This window comes from Elephantulus edwardii, unplaced genomic scaffold (assembly GCF_000299155.1).
Source record: "Elephantulus edwardii isolate Elephantulus edwardi_28Jun2011 unplaced genomic scaffold, EleEdw1.0 scaffold00289, whole genome shotgun sequence".
NCBI lineage: Eukaryota > Metazoa > Chordata > Mammalia > Macroscelidea > Macroscelididae > Elephantulus > Elephantulus edwardii.
In genome coordinates, this window is record NW_006400039.1 from 201,264 (window position 1) to 214,772 (window position 13,509).

A 13,509-nucleotide genomic window follows, 5' to 3' on the forward strand; every position below is an offset into this window, starting at 1 on the left:
CCGTGTTTGTGTGTCTCTCCTCCCTTGATCCTTTGACCCATCTACTCTCCATCCTCTCTCCTCCCATATCCATCCTCCATCCCACCCTCCATCCTCCCTCCTTCTCTCCCTCCCTCTCACTTTCCTTCCCTCCACCCAAGATTCTGAGGCTGTAAATCTTAATGGAATCAGGTCTTATCTTTCTCTGAGGAGTCAAACTGATCACCTTTTAGTTAGTAGGCCAGCATTTAACCCACCAGACTCCTCCCTGCAGAAGCAGCTGTCTTCAGCCGGGCAGTGCTGAGCCCCTGTTCAAGCTCGGGGTGCGGTGCTGTAGCTGGTGGTTTTGCTGCTTGGGGCGCTCTGTCCCCCTTTTCTTTCGGTGCTCTGGCCCCACTTTCTCCATTTCTCTTGGAGGAGAGAGCTTCCCAGAGCTGGAGACCACAGTGTGCTGACACTGCCTGGGCTCCCTAAGTCCCCAGGGCCCTGAGGTCCCCTTTATTACAGGGGAGACTGAGGTAGGGACCCTCCCCTGGGTGCTGATGGAGCCAGTCTTTCGGGCTCTGTAGAACAGGACTGACATCTGCCCGCTTGCTGCTTGGACACTGTGGTCCTTGGCCAGCCTGACGCCTGGAATCCGGTGCCCGCTCAGCGGATCTCGTGCCCCTCCTCTTGCCCCCATTGCAGGTGGGCAGAGGCTGTGCCTTGCAGCCTGGAGCCTCTGGCTTTACTCCCTTCTCCTGCAGGATCTTTCCCAGAACCCTGAGCATTTCAGCAAGTGTGCCCTGAGCCCCGTTAATTAGCCCGTGACCCACATCCTCTTAATTAGCTGATGTCCCGCGTCCTGAGCTGGCTGCCTCCTCACTGCAGAGGTGGCTGCGGGGGTCACCTGCAGGTCTCTCGAGGGCGTGCGTTGTTCATGGCCACATCCATCGTCCCCAGCTCCCCTCGGCATCCACATGGAAGCAGTAAGAAACCCGGCTGCATCTGAGCCAGCCTGAGTTTAGTTCAGAGGAAGGAGAGGAGAGAGAGAGCTTTTGCCTAAAGGCAACACCATCTAAGCAAAGAATAGAATCTACTGGCACCGGTTCCCTCCTGCCCTGGGCCACGTGTCAGGGTGGAGGTGTGTGCTGGTGAGACTCACTGCCAGCAGATTGCCAGGCCTTTCCTGCGTGGTGCCTCCAGCCATGTTCCAGGCAAGGCCACACTGAAAGGCAAGCAGGTGAGGTGATCCCAAATCCGAGCAGCGTGTGGGCCAGAGCAGAGCTGTGTTGTCGGCTCCCCAAGGCCCAGCTGCTGTGTAGAAGCGGGTCACCCCGTCCTTCTCCCGTGGAGCAGATGCTGGCCTTGCACAGTGGAATGAGGCGTTTAACCGCTGCACCACCAGGGCTGCTTGTGGGTGATGAGAACAGTGAAGCTCGCCGCTCTCGTGTAGGAACCGACTCGTCGCTGACCCGTCGGTGGTTTCAGAGGCTCTAAGTCACTCAGGAGGTGGCTCATCTTCCTCCAGGCGGAGCAGCTGGTGGGTCCAAACTGTGTGCCTTCAGGTTGGCAGCTCCTTCCCGCTGACCAGCAGAGCTCTCCATGGCTGATGCTTGCCCGCTGAGTCAGCGCTGGCCCGTAGCTAACCCTCCAGTGGGCTTCTAGAGCCAGTTAAGTTAGTCACGTTAGGTTAGTCACGTTAGTTAAGTTGGGGATTACCTGTGCTCCATGCAGCAGCTGGTGGATTCAAACCACCTTTCCTTTGGCTGCTCGATTCCTTACACAACTAGAGCTGCCTGTGGGTGAAGGGAGGCCCCTGAAAGGCAACAGCAGACCCAGACCCAGGGCTGCAGCCCCCCAGGCATTGCAGCTGGGAGTCTGTGCTGGAGGGCTGACTGAGGGTGCCACCAGTGTTGGGGAGCTGTCTGAGGGGTGCCCCCAGTGCTGGGGGACTAGCTGGGGATGTCACCAGTGTTAAGGGTCTGACTTGGGGTGACTCCAGTGCTGGGGGGGATGTCTGGGGTGCCACCAGTGCCGAGGGGCTGGCTGGGGGTGCCACCAGTGCCAGGGGGCTGACTGAGGGTGCCACCAGTGCTGGGGGGTATGTCTGGGGATGCCACCAGTGCTGGGGGGCTGGCTGGGGCATTGCACCTGCATTGTGTTAGGGTGTGGTCTGTGTCACTGTGCACTACAGTCACGGGGAAACTGAGGCAGTACAGCATCCTGCTGGAGTCCTGCTCGGCCACACCCCTGAGGACATGGAGACGAGGCGGCAGGAACGTGGTCAGCAAGTCCAGCACCAGCGTGGGCTGTGAGTGCTTACGCTGCTCTAGGGGACAGTTTCCCATGCTCCACGTTGGAGATTCTGCTTCTGAAGGATGGCTGGCATCTGTCTCCCAGTCCACGGTATCTTCCTGCAGAACTGAGCCCCTCCCTAAGTCTGAAGTCCCCAGCGGGGACAGTGGCCAGTCAGCTGGGAAGCACGGCTGACTTGTGCTTACTGATCCATCCGGAACCATCTCACATCCCTCCTTATGTCAAGGATGCGGCTCTCGCAGCCCTACAGCCCCTTCCCGTGGAATCCCAGCCCCTGTGATGTTGGGGTTCCCAGCCAGTCAGGTGAGCACAGGCTCCACGTGCCTCCAGACTCACCTGTGCTCAGCTGCTTCCTGTTTCCCCCGCATCGCTGGCCAGGTGCACACAGATGGGCAGGTGGCACACGTCAGCCTGTGCTTGGTCCGAGGTAAGAGCCCACCCAGCTGTCCCCACGGTGCTGCTGACGGAGGACAGAGGTGCTTGGTGGCCAGCGGCATGGGCTGCCACACGGTGGGCATCCCCGGGTCAGGGTCTTTTTGAAACAAGGAGCCCTGAGAACAGAGGTGTGGGCTAGGACACCTGAGCTCTACATCTCTTCCTGTGACCAAGCACGGCATGCTGACCTTGACCATCGGGGACAACACTGGCCATCTGTGGCAGGCAGGTGTCCCTGACTCAGCTGGACTCATGGCTGGGCAAACAGCCGCCGGCGGAGCATGCGTGCCCACTGTGGTGCCCCCAGTCCCCTGGACTTGTGTCTCAGACGTATGGCGCCTTTGAAAGTGGCCCACGTTTGGATGTGGGGAGCTTGTGGCTTTAGCAGGGACAGGATTCCCAGAAGGGCTGGACCACACGTACACAGGCCTTCTAAGTGAAGTCGGGTCCCCTGGCATTGAGGGGCCAGGAATGTGAGCGGCGGGTAGCCCTGAAACCTGTGTGGTCTTGTGCTTTCTCTCCGCTGGCTGAGATGGGCCAGGTGCAAACCCGAGTTTGGGTCCCCATGTCCACCTAGCTGCCCTGTCCAGTCTGCCCTTCCTTCACTCGGTCCCGTAGAGCTGACCCAGAGGCCCACAGCTTGATGTTTTTGCATGAATAAAGCTGCCTGATCTTTAAAAAAAGGGAAGCTAGAGTGTTCCAGAGGTCTCCATGAAGCTGAACACTGTGACAGTGATGTGTCAGATGTGATAATGGTTATCCAAGGTGGACAGTGTTTGGTGGAGCTCCCCAATTAAAACAAGCTTGGAAACAGGAGTCACGTCCACTTCCATAATAGCTTGCTTCCAGAAAACCTATGAACGTGGAGAAACGATGAAAATTATACAAGTGTTTAGGTCTTTCATTCATAGTCGCTATGAGTCATCTATGACCCAGCAGCACTTAACAACAACAACAGAGTGTCCTAACTAAACTTTTTGAGATGTCCTGTGTGTCTGGAAGAGTGGATAGCTTGATGAGCACTTGGGAGGGAGTGAGTCCAGTATCCAGCTCCAGGGTCGATGCAGCAGGCGGGGTTTGTGGAGCCGGCAGGGACCCCCCCAGATTCTGCATGGCCAAGGAGATGGGAGCTGCGTCCACCACGGGCCCACAGTGGTCAGGGCACATGGAGCAGCGCTGCTTTGAAGGACAACTTTGGGCTGCACTTCGGGGCCCTCACGTCTCCCGACTCTGAGGGCAGGTGCTCTGGCAGGGCACCAGGAGGGTGGTGCTTAATGGAATTCTGCTAACCTAAAGGTCAGTGGTTCTAATCCACCAGCTGCCTTGTGGGAGGAGGAAGGACAGTGTCCTCCGTGCAGGTGGCAGCTAGGACACGCGTCGTGGGGCTGCTGCGAGACGGTAGTGCTGGATGCCAGTAGAGTTTGTTTCGTGCGCTGCTCGTCTGTGCCTGTGACGTGGATGTTGAGTGTAAATGTGTGCCCGCATGCATTTTTGGGTGTGTGCACATATACATGCGTGTGCTCCTGTGTGTTGTGTAAGTGCACGTGTGTGTATGGGCGTGTGCACGTGTGTAATGCATGTGTGTGCACGAATGTGGGCTGGGCGTGCACATTAGTGCCCAGCTGTGAACACACTCGTGCGCACTTGTGGCCATCTGCAGTGTGCATGTGTGTGCATGCCTGTGTGCTGCCCATGTGTGCACACCTGCAGTTCTGTGTGCATGCGTGCACTGTGTGTGCAGCTCTGTTTGGGGCCTGTGTCCTGGAAGGTCACTCCACGCTTTGGAACCGCGTCCCCTGCCCCAGGAGCGACTGCAGCGTTTCAGCAACACCGTCAGTGTCTGACCTCAGTGAGGTTTTGGGGCTGACTTGTCGGCTTCAGTGTCAGCTTGGGGTGACTTTGGGCTTCAGCAATTGTTTGCTTCTGGCCCCTGGGACCCTTAGGCTGATCACTGGGAGCGCCAGCACAAGCTTGCTGCATGCCTCTCGTGATGGGGCGCTCACTACCCGCCTGGCCATCTGCCCGTCTCCATATTGCTGCATGCCTTCCGTGATGGCCGCCTGCCCGTGTCCATATTGCTGCATGCCTCTCGTGATGGGGCACTCACCACCCCGCTTGGCCGCCTGCCCGTCTCCGTATTGCTGCATGCCTTCCGTGGTGGGGTGCTCACTACCCCCCGCCTGGCCACCTGCCCTTCTCCATGTTGCTTCAGTCTGCTCTGATGCTCTTGAAGGGTCAGTGTTCCGCTCAGGTCAGTGCCAGCTCTGCCCCCCGCCACGCACACCCCTCAGCCCACACCTATCAGTGCACCTGGCTGAGGACGGGCGTCTTATTGGATGGTGTCCCCGGTCTTTGTTCCTTTGGGGAGTATGCCAGCTGTCGACTCTGCACAGAGCTTAATTATCAATTACGGGGACTCTTCTCGAACCATTAAGGGAGCATAAAATGAGCAAATGATAAAGGGTCCATCTGCTGGGGAGGGGAGTATGGAGGGCGGCCAAGCTCTGCGGGCGGGGCTGCCCCTCCCTGTGGCTGGCAGGATGGGGATGGGAGCAGGAGAAGGGGGCACAGGGAGAGATGCAGCTGGGGCTGTGCCTGGGAGGAGGTCCTGGGGCCTCACTTGGGTCCCCAACTGGAACTCGGGGTGCTGGAACCTCTTTGTCCTGTGCAGTGGGGCACTGGTCCTTCAGAGCCTCTCAGCTGTCACTTTCCTATGACTTGGGGTGCTGAGGGCCCGTCTGCCCTGATGTTTACCCTGCCCTTGGGGCCCACCCCTCCTGTGACTTGGGGTGCTGAGGGCTTGTCTGCCCTGATACTAAGCTTACCTTGACTTGGGGCTTGTTCCTTAGAGACTTGGGGTGCTGAAAGTCTGTATGCCCTGATACTGAGTTCTACCTACTCTTAGGGGACATTCTCCTGTGACTCGGGGGGCTGAGAGCCGTTCTACTTTGTTTGCTGTTAGGAGCTCCCTGGCTTTGGGGCCTCCACCCTCCTGGCGTGCTGAGTGCCTCTCAGAACTGCCCTGATGCTTGCTGTGCCCTGACCTCAAGGTCCACCCCTTCAAACTCAGTCTGCAGTCACATGACACGTCCAGGTGATGTTGTTCCAGGCCAGTTCCTCTTTCAGCCCTTGCCAGTCGTCGGGTGGGGCCCCTGGAGCAGCCAGACTGGCCGTCGAGTCCCTGTGGCTTGTGACTGTGGGTCCTGCTGCCCTGGCTCTGAGATTTGGGGTTGGCATCTGAGGCCTGGGTGGGGCCGTACTTCCTCTGGGCTTCTTCTTGGCTGGAGGACAGTGACTTAGCCTCTGTCATAGGTGTGCTGGGCCTCCTGTGGCCCCCACTCTTTGTGCTGGGAGTCCCAGCCTGGGCCCACAGACCCTCCTGGGTGACTGGCTTGGTAAGAGGCAGAGGTAGTTGATGGCTGGTGACCAGTGGATCCCAGGAATGCCCAGCTCTGCCAGGAGGGAGGGGCTGCATTCACAGCCAGTAAGTGGTCTCGCTAGCCAGCCCACTGAGCAACTCCGGGTGTCCCCAACAGAGTGGGGGCTGTTCCTGGGGACCCCCACTGGGCAGGACCCACTCAGTGATCTCTGCCTGGCCCCTGGAAGCTGTGGTTGTGGGGGCCACCTGCTTCACCCTGGAGCCCTAAAGCTCGGAGGGGTGCTGACTTCTGAGCCTCCAGGCAGAGGCTCTGGGTCAGGCAGGAGCCCTCCACCCCTGGCCCAGCCACCCGTGTGCTGAACAAGGGGCGGCCGCTCACTCACCTGCTGGGCTCTGAGCATGAAGAGAAGAGCAGTCATCGGACAGTCCTGGTTCTGGAAGCCAGCCGGAAGGGCGGGGATGGGCTTGGAGGGAGCCCCGGCCCGAGGGCCCTGGGGTCCTGGGACTGTCTCTGTACTCCTTGCATCTTGCTCTGTGGGCCCCAGAGCCCCTGTGTGCTGCTCCTGACAGAGTGGGGAGGTCAGTGTTGGGCTACTGAGAGAAATGTTGGTAGTTCAGACCCACTGGCTACTCCCTGGAGAAGACACGACACTCTGTTTCTGTCACCATTTTCCCCAAGAGTCAGGATCAGGTTGGTTCGAAGCAGGGGGTGGGGTTTTCTGGGTTGTCTTGGGGCCCCGGTCCAGTTCTTGCTGCTTCACGCGGGCACCGTCCTTCCACAGGAGCTGAGCATGCATGCAGGTGGGGAACGCGAGGTGTCTCCCCCCATGCTCGTCCCTCAGCTCCCGCAGGCAGCCTCGACAGCACACACGTAATTAATCACTGGCCCTGGCCGCCTGTCAGCCCACTGGTGGCTGGCTGTGTCTTCCTGGCCGAGCTCTCCACGCAGGAGAGGAGGTGGTGTGTGGAGGAGCTGTTTATAAGTTTATGAGGATTTGCTTCTGAGGATGCACAGCCCTGGCTAGAGATTTCCAAGGCAGATAGGCCGGTTTCCGGGGCAACAGCTTTAAATGGGAAGGACGATTGGCCGTTTGGCCCCGAGGGGCTGCATCCGAGTCTCTGCAGAGTGGTAGTGACTGGTAAGGACAGACCTCACTACTCTTGCCTATTGAATCCTGGTGATCCCGGAGGCAGACCGACAGTGACGGGTCCAGGCTTGGAGCCAGCAGGTCCCCAGGCCTGCCCAGGGCCGATAGTGGTCACTCGGGGGTGTGTCTGTGTGTGCAGCCAGCGCTTCACAGACCAGGAGAGGTAATCTGTCCACCTGCAGGTGACTGCGTGAGGTCCCTCCACTGCACTTGGTTGGTAACTGAAGAGTTGGAGGTTCAGGCTCGCCGGGAGACCTCGGGAGGTGCCTGGCATTCGGCTTGTGGACACCCTGCCTCGGACCGTCCACAGAGGCCAGTTGTTCTGACCACAGGGCTTGACTCAGCGGCAGATTGTTTAGTCTTAACGTTTTGAAGTCAAGTGGACCCCTACAGTGGGGACTGCACCCCATTCCTGCCTCCGGGGAAAGTCCTCTTAACTGTGATGGACATGAGACCCGAAGGGCAGCTTCTCAGCTCGACTGGGGTGTCTTGGGCTCTGAGAAATTTCTGGGATAAAGTCTGCTTTCCTAGAATATTCTCATGGGCATGTTCCCACAGATTTCAGTTGGTTTCCAACCCAAGCAGCCCCGGCTGTGGACCTTGGATGTGGTGGGGGATTCAGTGGGGGTGGAGGAGGCTCTGGCAGCCCAAGTTGCCCAGGCGTGTGGCCGGGGATGTGGTGGGCATACAGGCAGGTGGGCGAGCAGCTTCGGTGCCCTTCCTCCCACCAGGCTGAGCCTGAGCAGGGTCTGTCCTGTCCTGTGAGGTCAGGAAGATGGTGACGGAGCAGACTGCCTGTTCTACCCCGGAGGGTGTCACGGCCCCATCTCTGGGGGCCTGCTCCTGCTGGCAGGGCTTGTCAAGGCCACTCCGAGGCATCCTGCAGCCTCCTCCCTGCTGCCCCTCCACCTGGTGAGCGGCGTGGGGATGGCCTGGTGGGGGCCAGAGCATCTGGACAAGCCCCTGACATTTCAGGATGGGCCTTCCTGTAAGACGGCTTGCAGCCCTGGGCGGGTTCCCTTTCTGCCTCTGTGGCCTTGGGTCAGGTCATTCGGGGAGTGTCCCCTGCCCACTGAGCCAGCACACAGCTGCCTAGCAGCCACCGATCGGCACCTCAGCACAGCTGCTTGAGCCTGGAGGCCTTTTCCGCTCAGGGGCCAAGTTTAACCTCATTTAAGGAGCTGCCCTCTGAAGAGGCAGACAAAACTGGACACATCACAGATTATCAGTGATGTTTCTCCTCCGGAAACAAGGCAGTGGCAGGGACAGCTCTGCCCGCCGCAGGGACTGCTCTACCCGCCGCAGGGACAGCTCTGCCCTTGGGCCTGAGGAAACTGGGGCATGGCCGAGACCTGCTCACAGGGTTCGGGTCTCTGTGGAGTGAGGCATTTAAACACTAAATCTGGGTCAGCCCAGCGTGTCTGGCTCCTGTGCCAACACCAGCCCACTGCAGTGCCCATGGGCCCCAGCAGGAGAGGCTCCATGCCTGGCTCTTTGGGGATTCGAGTACTGGTCCCATAACCCTGTCTGCGGTGGAGGAGGTCCAATCCTGTAACCCTGTCAGCAGTGGGGGAGGTCGTAACCCCGTCTGCAGTGGGGAAAGCCCTCATCCCGTAGCCCTGTCAGCAGTGGGGGAGGTTCGATCCTGTAACCCCCGTCAGCAGCAGGGGGGCAAGATTGGGCTTGTGCGCTAGAGTTGCCTCTGGAGATTGGGCGACCCAAGGGCCTGCTGGATTCCAGCACGTCTGGATGTTTCTGAGAGCTGTGTGCTCGGATTTCCAGGCTCCTTAAGCATTTAGGCCTCTGGAAGCGGAGGGCAGCTGCTGTGGCCAGGTGCTCCCATCTGTGATGTGAAAGGGGTCTTGGACTTCCACTTGAGGAGGGCAGCACCCAGCGCGGGGGCCTGGTGCTCCCATCTGTGAAAGGCCCCATGATGCTCACAAGCCCGGCTGGTTGGCGGCCGGGAAGGGCCCTGGCTCCTTGGAGACTCCCGACTTCCGCGAGGCTGGCCCCACCCCCAGTGGCCCCCAGTGGGGCACACCCAGCGGCACATTCAGGCCTTCTCCCACCGGCCCTAGAAAGGTCTATATGGGGCCAAGTTCTTCCCCGTCAAGAAATTTCTGAGAAGCAGACACTTGTAAAGGTTCCCAGGGTGCATCTCAGTAGGTGGTCGGGGACAGCTGCCCTTCCTCACTCTGCCTGCCCCTCAAATGCACCTGTACGTGAGGCTGTGGGGTGCACCCTGACCTGGATGTGAAAGGGGTCTTGGACTTCCACTTGAGGAGGGCAGCACCCAGCGCGGGGGCCTGGTGGGTTAACAGGTGCTTGCTGTGGGCCATCTTGATGCTTGCTCCCTCACACACACACACACACACACACACGAGAACATGCAAACACACATACACATACAGACGCACACACTTGTCCATGTGAAACTTGGAATGCAATGCACACAGGTACTCACTTGAACTAGCATGAACACACTTGAACTCTTGCACGTATATGAACGGATACACTCACTCTTGGCGACACACTCGTGAGTCTGTACTTAGAAGAGCACAGCTGTGAGTTGGGGCCGACTCCTCGCTGCCCCTCCACGAGCTACTGAGGCGGGAACCCCACAGGACGAGGCTGCCTGTCTTTCTCTGTCGGAGCCACTGGTGCTGCCGGTGAATTTGAACCTCGCGTGCGGCCGAGCTCTGGGTGAGCAGCCCCGTCCCCTGTGGACCTTGCCGGCAGGCTCCCTGCACACAGAAGTGAACTCACAAATGCGCACGCGCGCTGCAGAGTGTGTGACACACGTCCTTCCAGAGTGTGCGACACACGTCCTTCCAGAGTGTGTGACACGCGCGCTGCAGAGTGTGTGACACACGTCCTTCCAGAGTGTGTGACACACGCGCTTGCAGAGTGTGTGACACACGCGCTTGCAGAGTGTGTGACACATGCCCTTGCAGAGTCTGTGACACACGCCCGTGTGCACACCTGTGATCGTGCACCCACACGTGTGCATATAAGCGGGAACACACAGGAATCCTTGAACGTCCGGAGCATAAGTACGTACGTGAACTCACGTGCGCTCACACGTGTAAACTTTTACCCTGAGTTGTGGGAGGACAGGCGGACTCCAGGGCAGGGGTGGGAGCTGGGTCTGGCTTTCTCTGGCTGGTCCCCGGCTGGGCCCCCGTGGCAGTGCTGGGTCAACACTCTGCTTGCCTTTTCTCTGGCCCCTGGAGAGACACTAACAATGTTCGTGTGACCACACAGGTGCTTTCCCTGTGGTCGTGCGCACCTGCGCTGTGGCCCTCCTTCTGTGACATTGTGTAAGTCACTTTTCCTCTCTGATCTCCGTTCCCCCATCTCTAACATAGGGCAGTACCTCCTGTGATCGTGACCACTTGGAGATGCTGTGATGACATTATGAACAGCATCCTGGTCTCCTGCTTTGTCATGTACTCGGGGCCCCCAGCAGCGCCTTTCTTAGCGCATAGATGAATCAAGGAGCTGGGGCCCCTGTGTGGGGGTCAGCAGGGCAGGGGTTCCTGCTGAGGCCTGCCCCTCTCTAGGTGTGCTCGGCACCTACCCCGAGGTCGGAAGGACGAACGTCCGTCAGTACAGAGCAGGCGTCTAGCCTGCGCCATGTGGGCAGCGTCCCCAAGATGCAGTGTGTAGTGGCCACCGTGTGAGCCCGTGGTGACCGCTGATCTCATTTCTCTCTCCAGGTCATCTCGGCCGTGTCCAGGCTCTCCCTACACAGCATCGCACAGAACAAAGGCATCAGGTGAGCTCTGCTTGGCCGGTCCACTCAGTCATTCCCAAGTTCGCCTGTGCATTGTCACCATCCGAGTGGCGTGGTTGAGTTGTCAGCCACGCCGGGGACACCTTGCCAGCATGTTCCTCAAAGCTGGGAAATCTCTTTCGATTTAGCTAATGAGATCAGCACATTAACCGTCCACACATCACTGCTCACCGAAGCCGGCTTTCCTCATGTCAGCACGAGAGGAGAGTGGCCCTGTGTATGGTGGGGGCTGTGGGCTCAGGTGGGCATCTGGTGGCCTGAGGGGGGCTCAGGTGGGCAGGGGGATGAGGGCAAGAGCTCATGAGGAGTGAGGTGGCCAGGTGGACGGGCACATCGGGGTGCGGGGAAGTTTGTGGGTCTGGACTCAGAGGGCCTCACCATGGTGCTGGCCATTGGCACCACCTGTGCCCGGGGTCCAGGGTGGTGGAGTCCGTCTACCTGGGCAGGCATCACTGGAGAGGGCTGTGTGGCTGGGGATGCACCCGAGGCTGCTTGAGGCAAAGCGCCTCGTGAAGACCTGCCCGTTCTCCATTCTGGATGCCCTAGTCGGATGTCACTGTGGACTTCTGGGGCAGATCCACCTTGCCCCTCCAGCTCCGGTGGCCTCACATGGGCCTTGGCTTGTGGTCACGTCTTTCCAGTCCCTGCTCCATCCTCACAGGGTACGTTGTCCCCTGTCCCCTTTCCTCACTTTAGGGCCAGCTGTCCTTGGGTTTGGGGCCCACTGGCTAAGCTGGCCATCTCATCTCAAGGCCCTTAATCACACCGCAGAAGGCCCATGTGGCCCGTTCGGGCCCCCGCTCACCCCACTGTACCAGGTCCCCATCACTGGGTGACTGCACACGTGAGCGAGGCCCTGGGGACTCTCCACAGCGTTGTCAGAGGAGACACTGCTTTGAGCTGTGCGTTTTGTCTCAGACGTAGATTTAAAAATGCACACCCACGTAGATGAGTGGATGCCAACGCCCCGCGGCCCCAGAGGACAGAGCGGAGCCGCCCATCAGGTGTCCAAGGCTGTGGTGAAAGCCCACTCTCTCCTCTCCTGAGACAGGAGCGGCTGGTGGGTTTGAACCACTGACCTTTCAATTAGCCGAGTACTTAACCACTGCACCACCATGGCTCTCAGGGAAAGGTGAGCCCAGAGCCTTGGAGTTACTTCCCCCCAGGGGTCATGGTGACGCTCCGTCGGGGTTTCCGGGTCTGTGAATTTGAACAGGAGCTGACTGCCTGCCTCACCTCTGTCCCACTGGAGAGGCTGCTGACTTTGAACTGTGGACTTTTCTGTCAGCAGTCAAGGCTGCTAGATGAGCAGTCAGCTGTGAATGTTTTTCAGTAGATGCGTCTGGTCCAGGCCATGGGCTTCGCAGTTACCTGCTGTGCATCAGAGAGCTGGACAGTGACTAAGGATGACAGAAGAAGAATCGATGCCTTTGAGCTGTGGTGCTGGAGAAGAGCATTGAACATACCATGAACTGCCAAGAGAACAAACAGGTCTGTCCTGGAGAGGGTGAAACCAAGATTCTCCTTGGAGGCAAGGACTTTGAAGCTCCGTCTGACATACTTTGGGCATGTTGCCAGGAGGGAACAGTCCTTGGAGAGGGACATCATGCTTGGAAGGGTGGAGGGACAGCGCAGGAAGGGAAGGGCCCTGGATGAGATGGATTGATACAGTAACTGGGACAATGGGGGTAGATGTGTCAGAGTCAGGGAGACTGGCTCAGGACAGGGCAGGCTTCAGAGCTGTTGTGTATAGGGTCGCTGTGAGTCACAGGTGACTCGATGGCACCTAACAGCAACAACAATTCTTAAACAAGGATTTTCTTTTACTTGGATGCACATTCAACTCCCGTGGAAGCAACAGCTGAGGAATCATTGGGAAAATCTGCCGAGGACTCTTAAAAGGGCTGAGGAGCAGCAATATCATTCTAAAGACCAAGGTGCCCCTGGCCCAGGAGCAGCAATATCATTCTAAAGACCAAGGTGCCCCTGGCCCACGCCTTGGTATTTTCAGCTGCTTCGTGTGCATGTGGACTCTGACGGTGAATAAGGACAATGAACAAGGAAGACCGAAGCAAATGTGATGCCCTGACTTGTGTTATCTGGGAGGGTAGAACGTGCCCTGACCTGCTCCATGGGCCTGCAGGTCCTGGCAGAGGTGCAGCCAGAGTCCTCGGAAGCACGGACATGCCGTGGGCGTGTGTCAGGGGGGTCAGTTCTCGGAAAAGGACATTATGCTTGTAGAAGCAGAGGATTCGCAAAGGAGGAAAGGCATCCGCGCGCGAGGGCTTGATGCAGTGACCGAGACAGGGTGGTGCGGGCTGAGGGCGGCTTTGTTCTGTTGTACATGGGGTCGCTTTGCGTCAGCGTCAGCTCAGTAACACACCTGACAGTAGCCACGGAGAAAGTACGGTGCCTGGGGTGGGACAGTGAGGAGGCCTCCATGGACCGGCACCCCGCCCCCCGGACCGCCCCCC

The 13,509-nt window shown here is 58.8% G+C and overlaps 1 protein-coding gene across 1 annotated transcript in view; it reads left to right on the top strand.

Annotated features, from left to right (window-relative positions):
- The window catches only part of VAV2 (vav 2 guanine nucleotide exchange factor), a 143,492-nt gene that overhangs the window by 65,756 nt on the left and 64,227 nt on the right, over positions 1 to 13,509 (top strand). Inside the window, exon 3 of the mRNA XM_006900555.1 lies at positions 10,959 to 11,017. Coding sequence (XP_006900617.1) covers positions 10,959 to 11,017 — 59 coding nt within the window. The remainder of the gene's footprint in view (positions 1 to 10,958; positions 11,018 to 13,509) is intronic.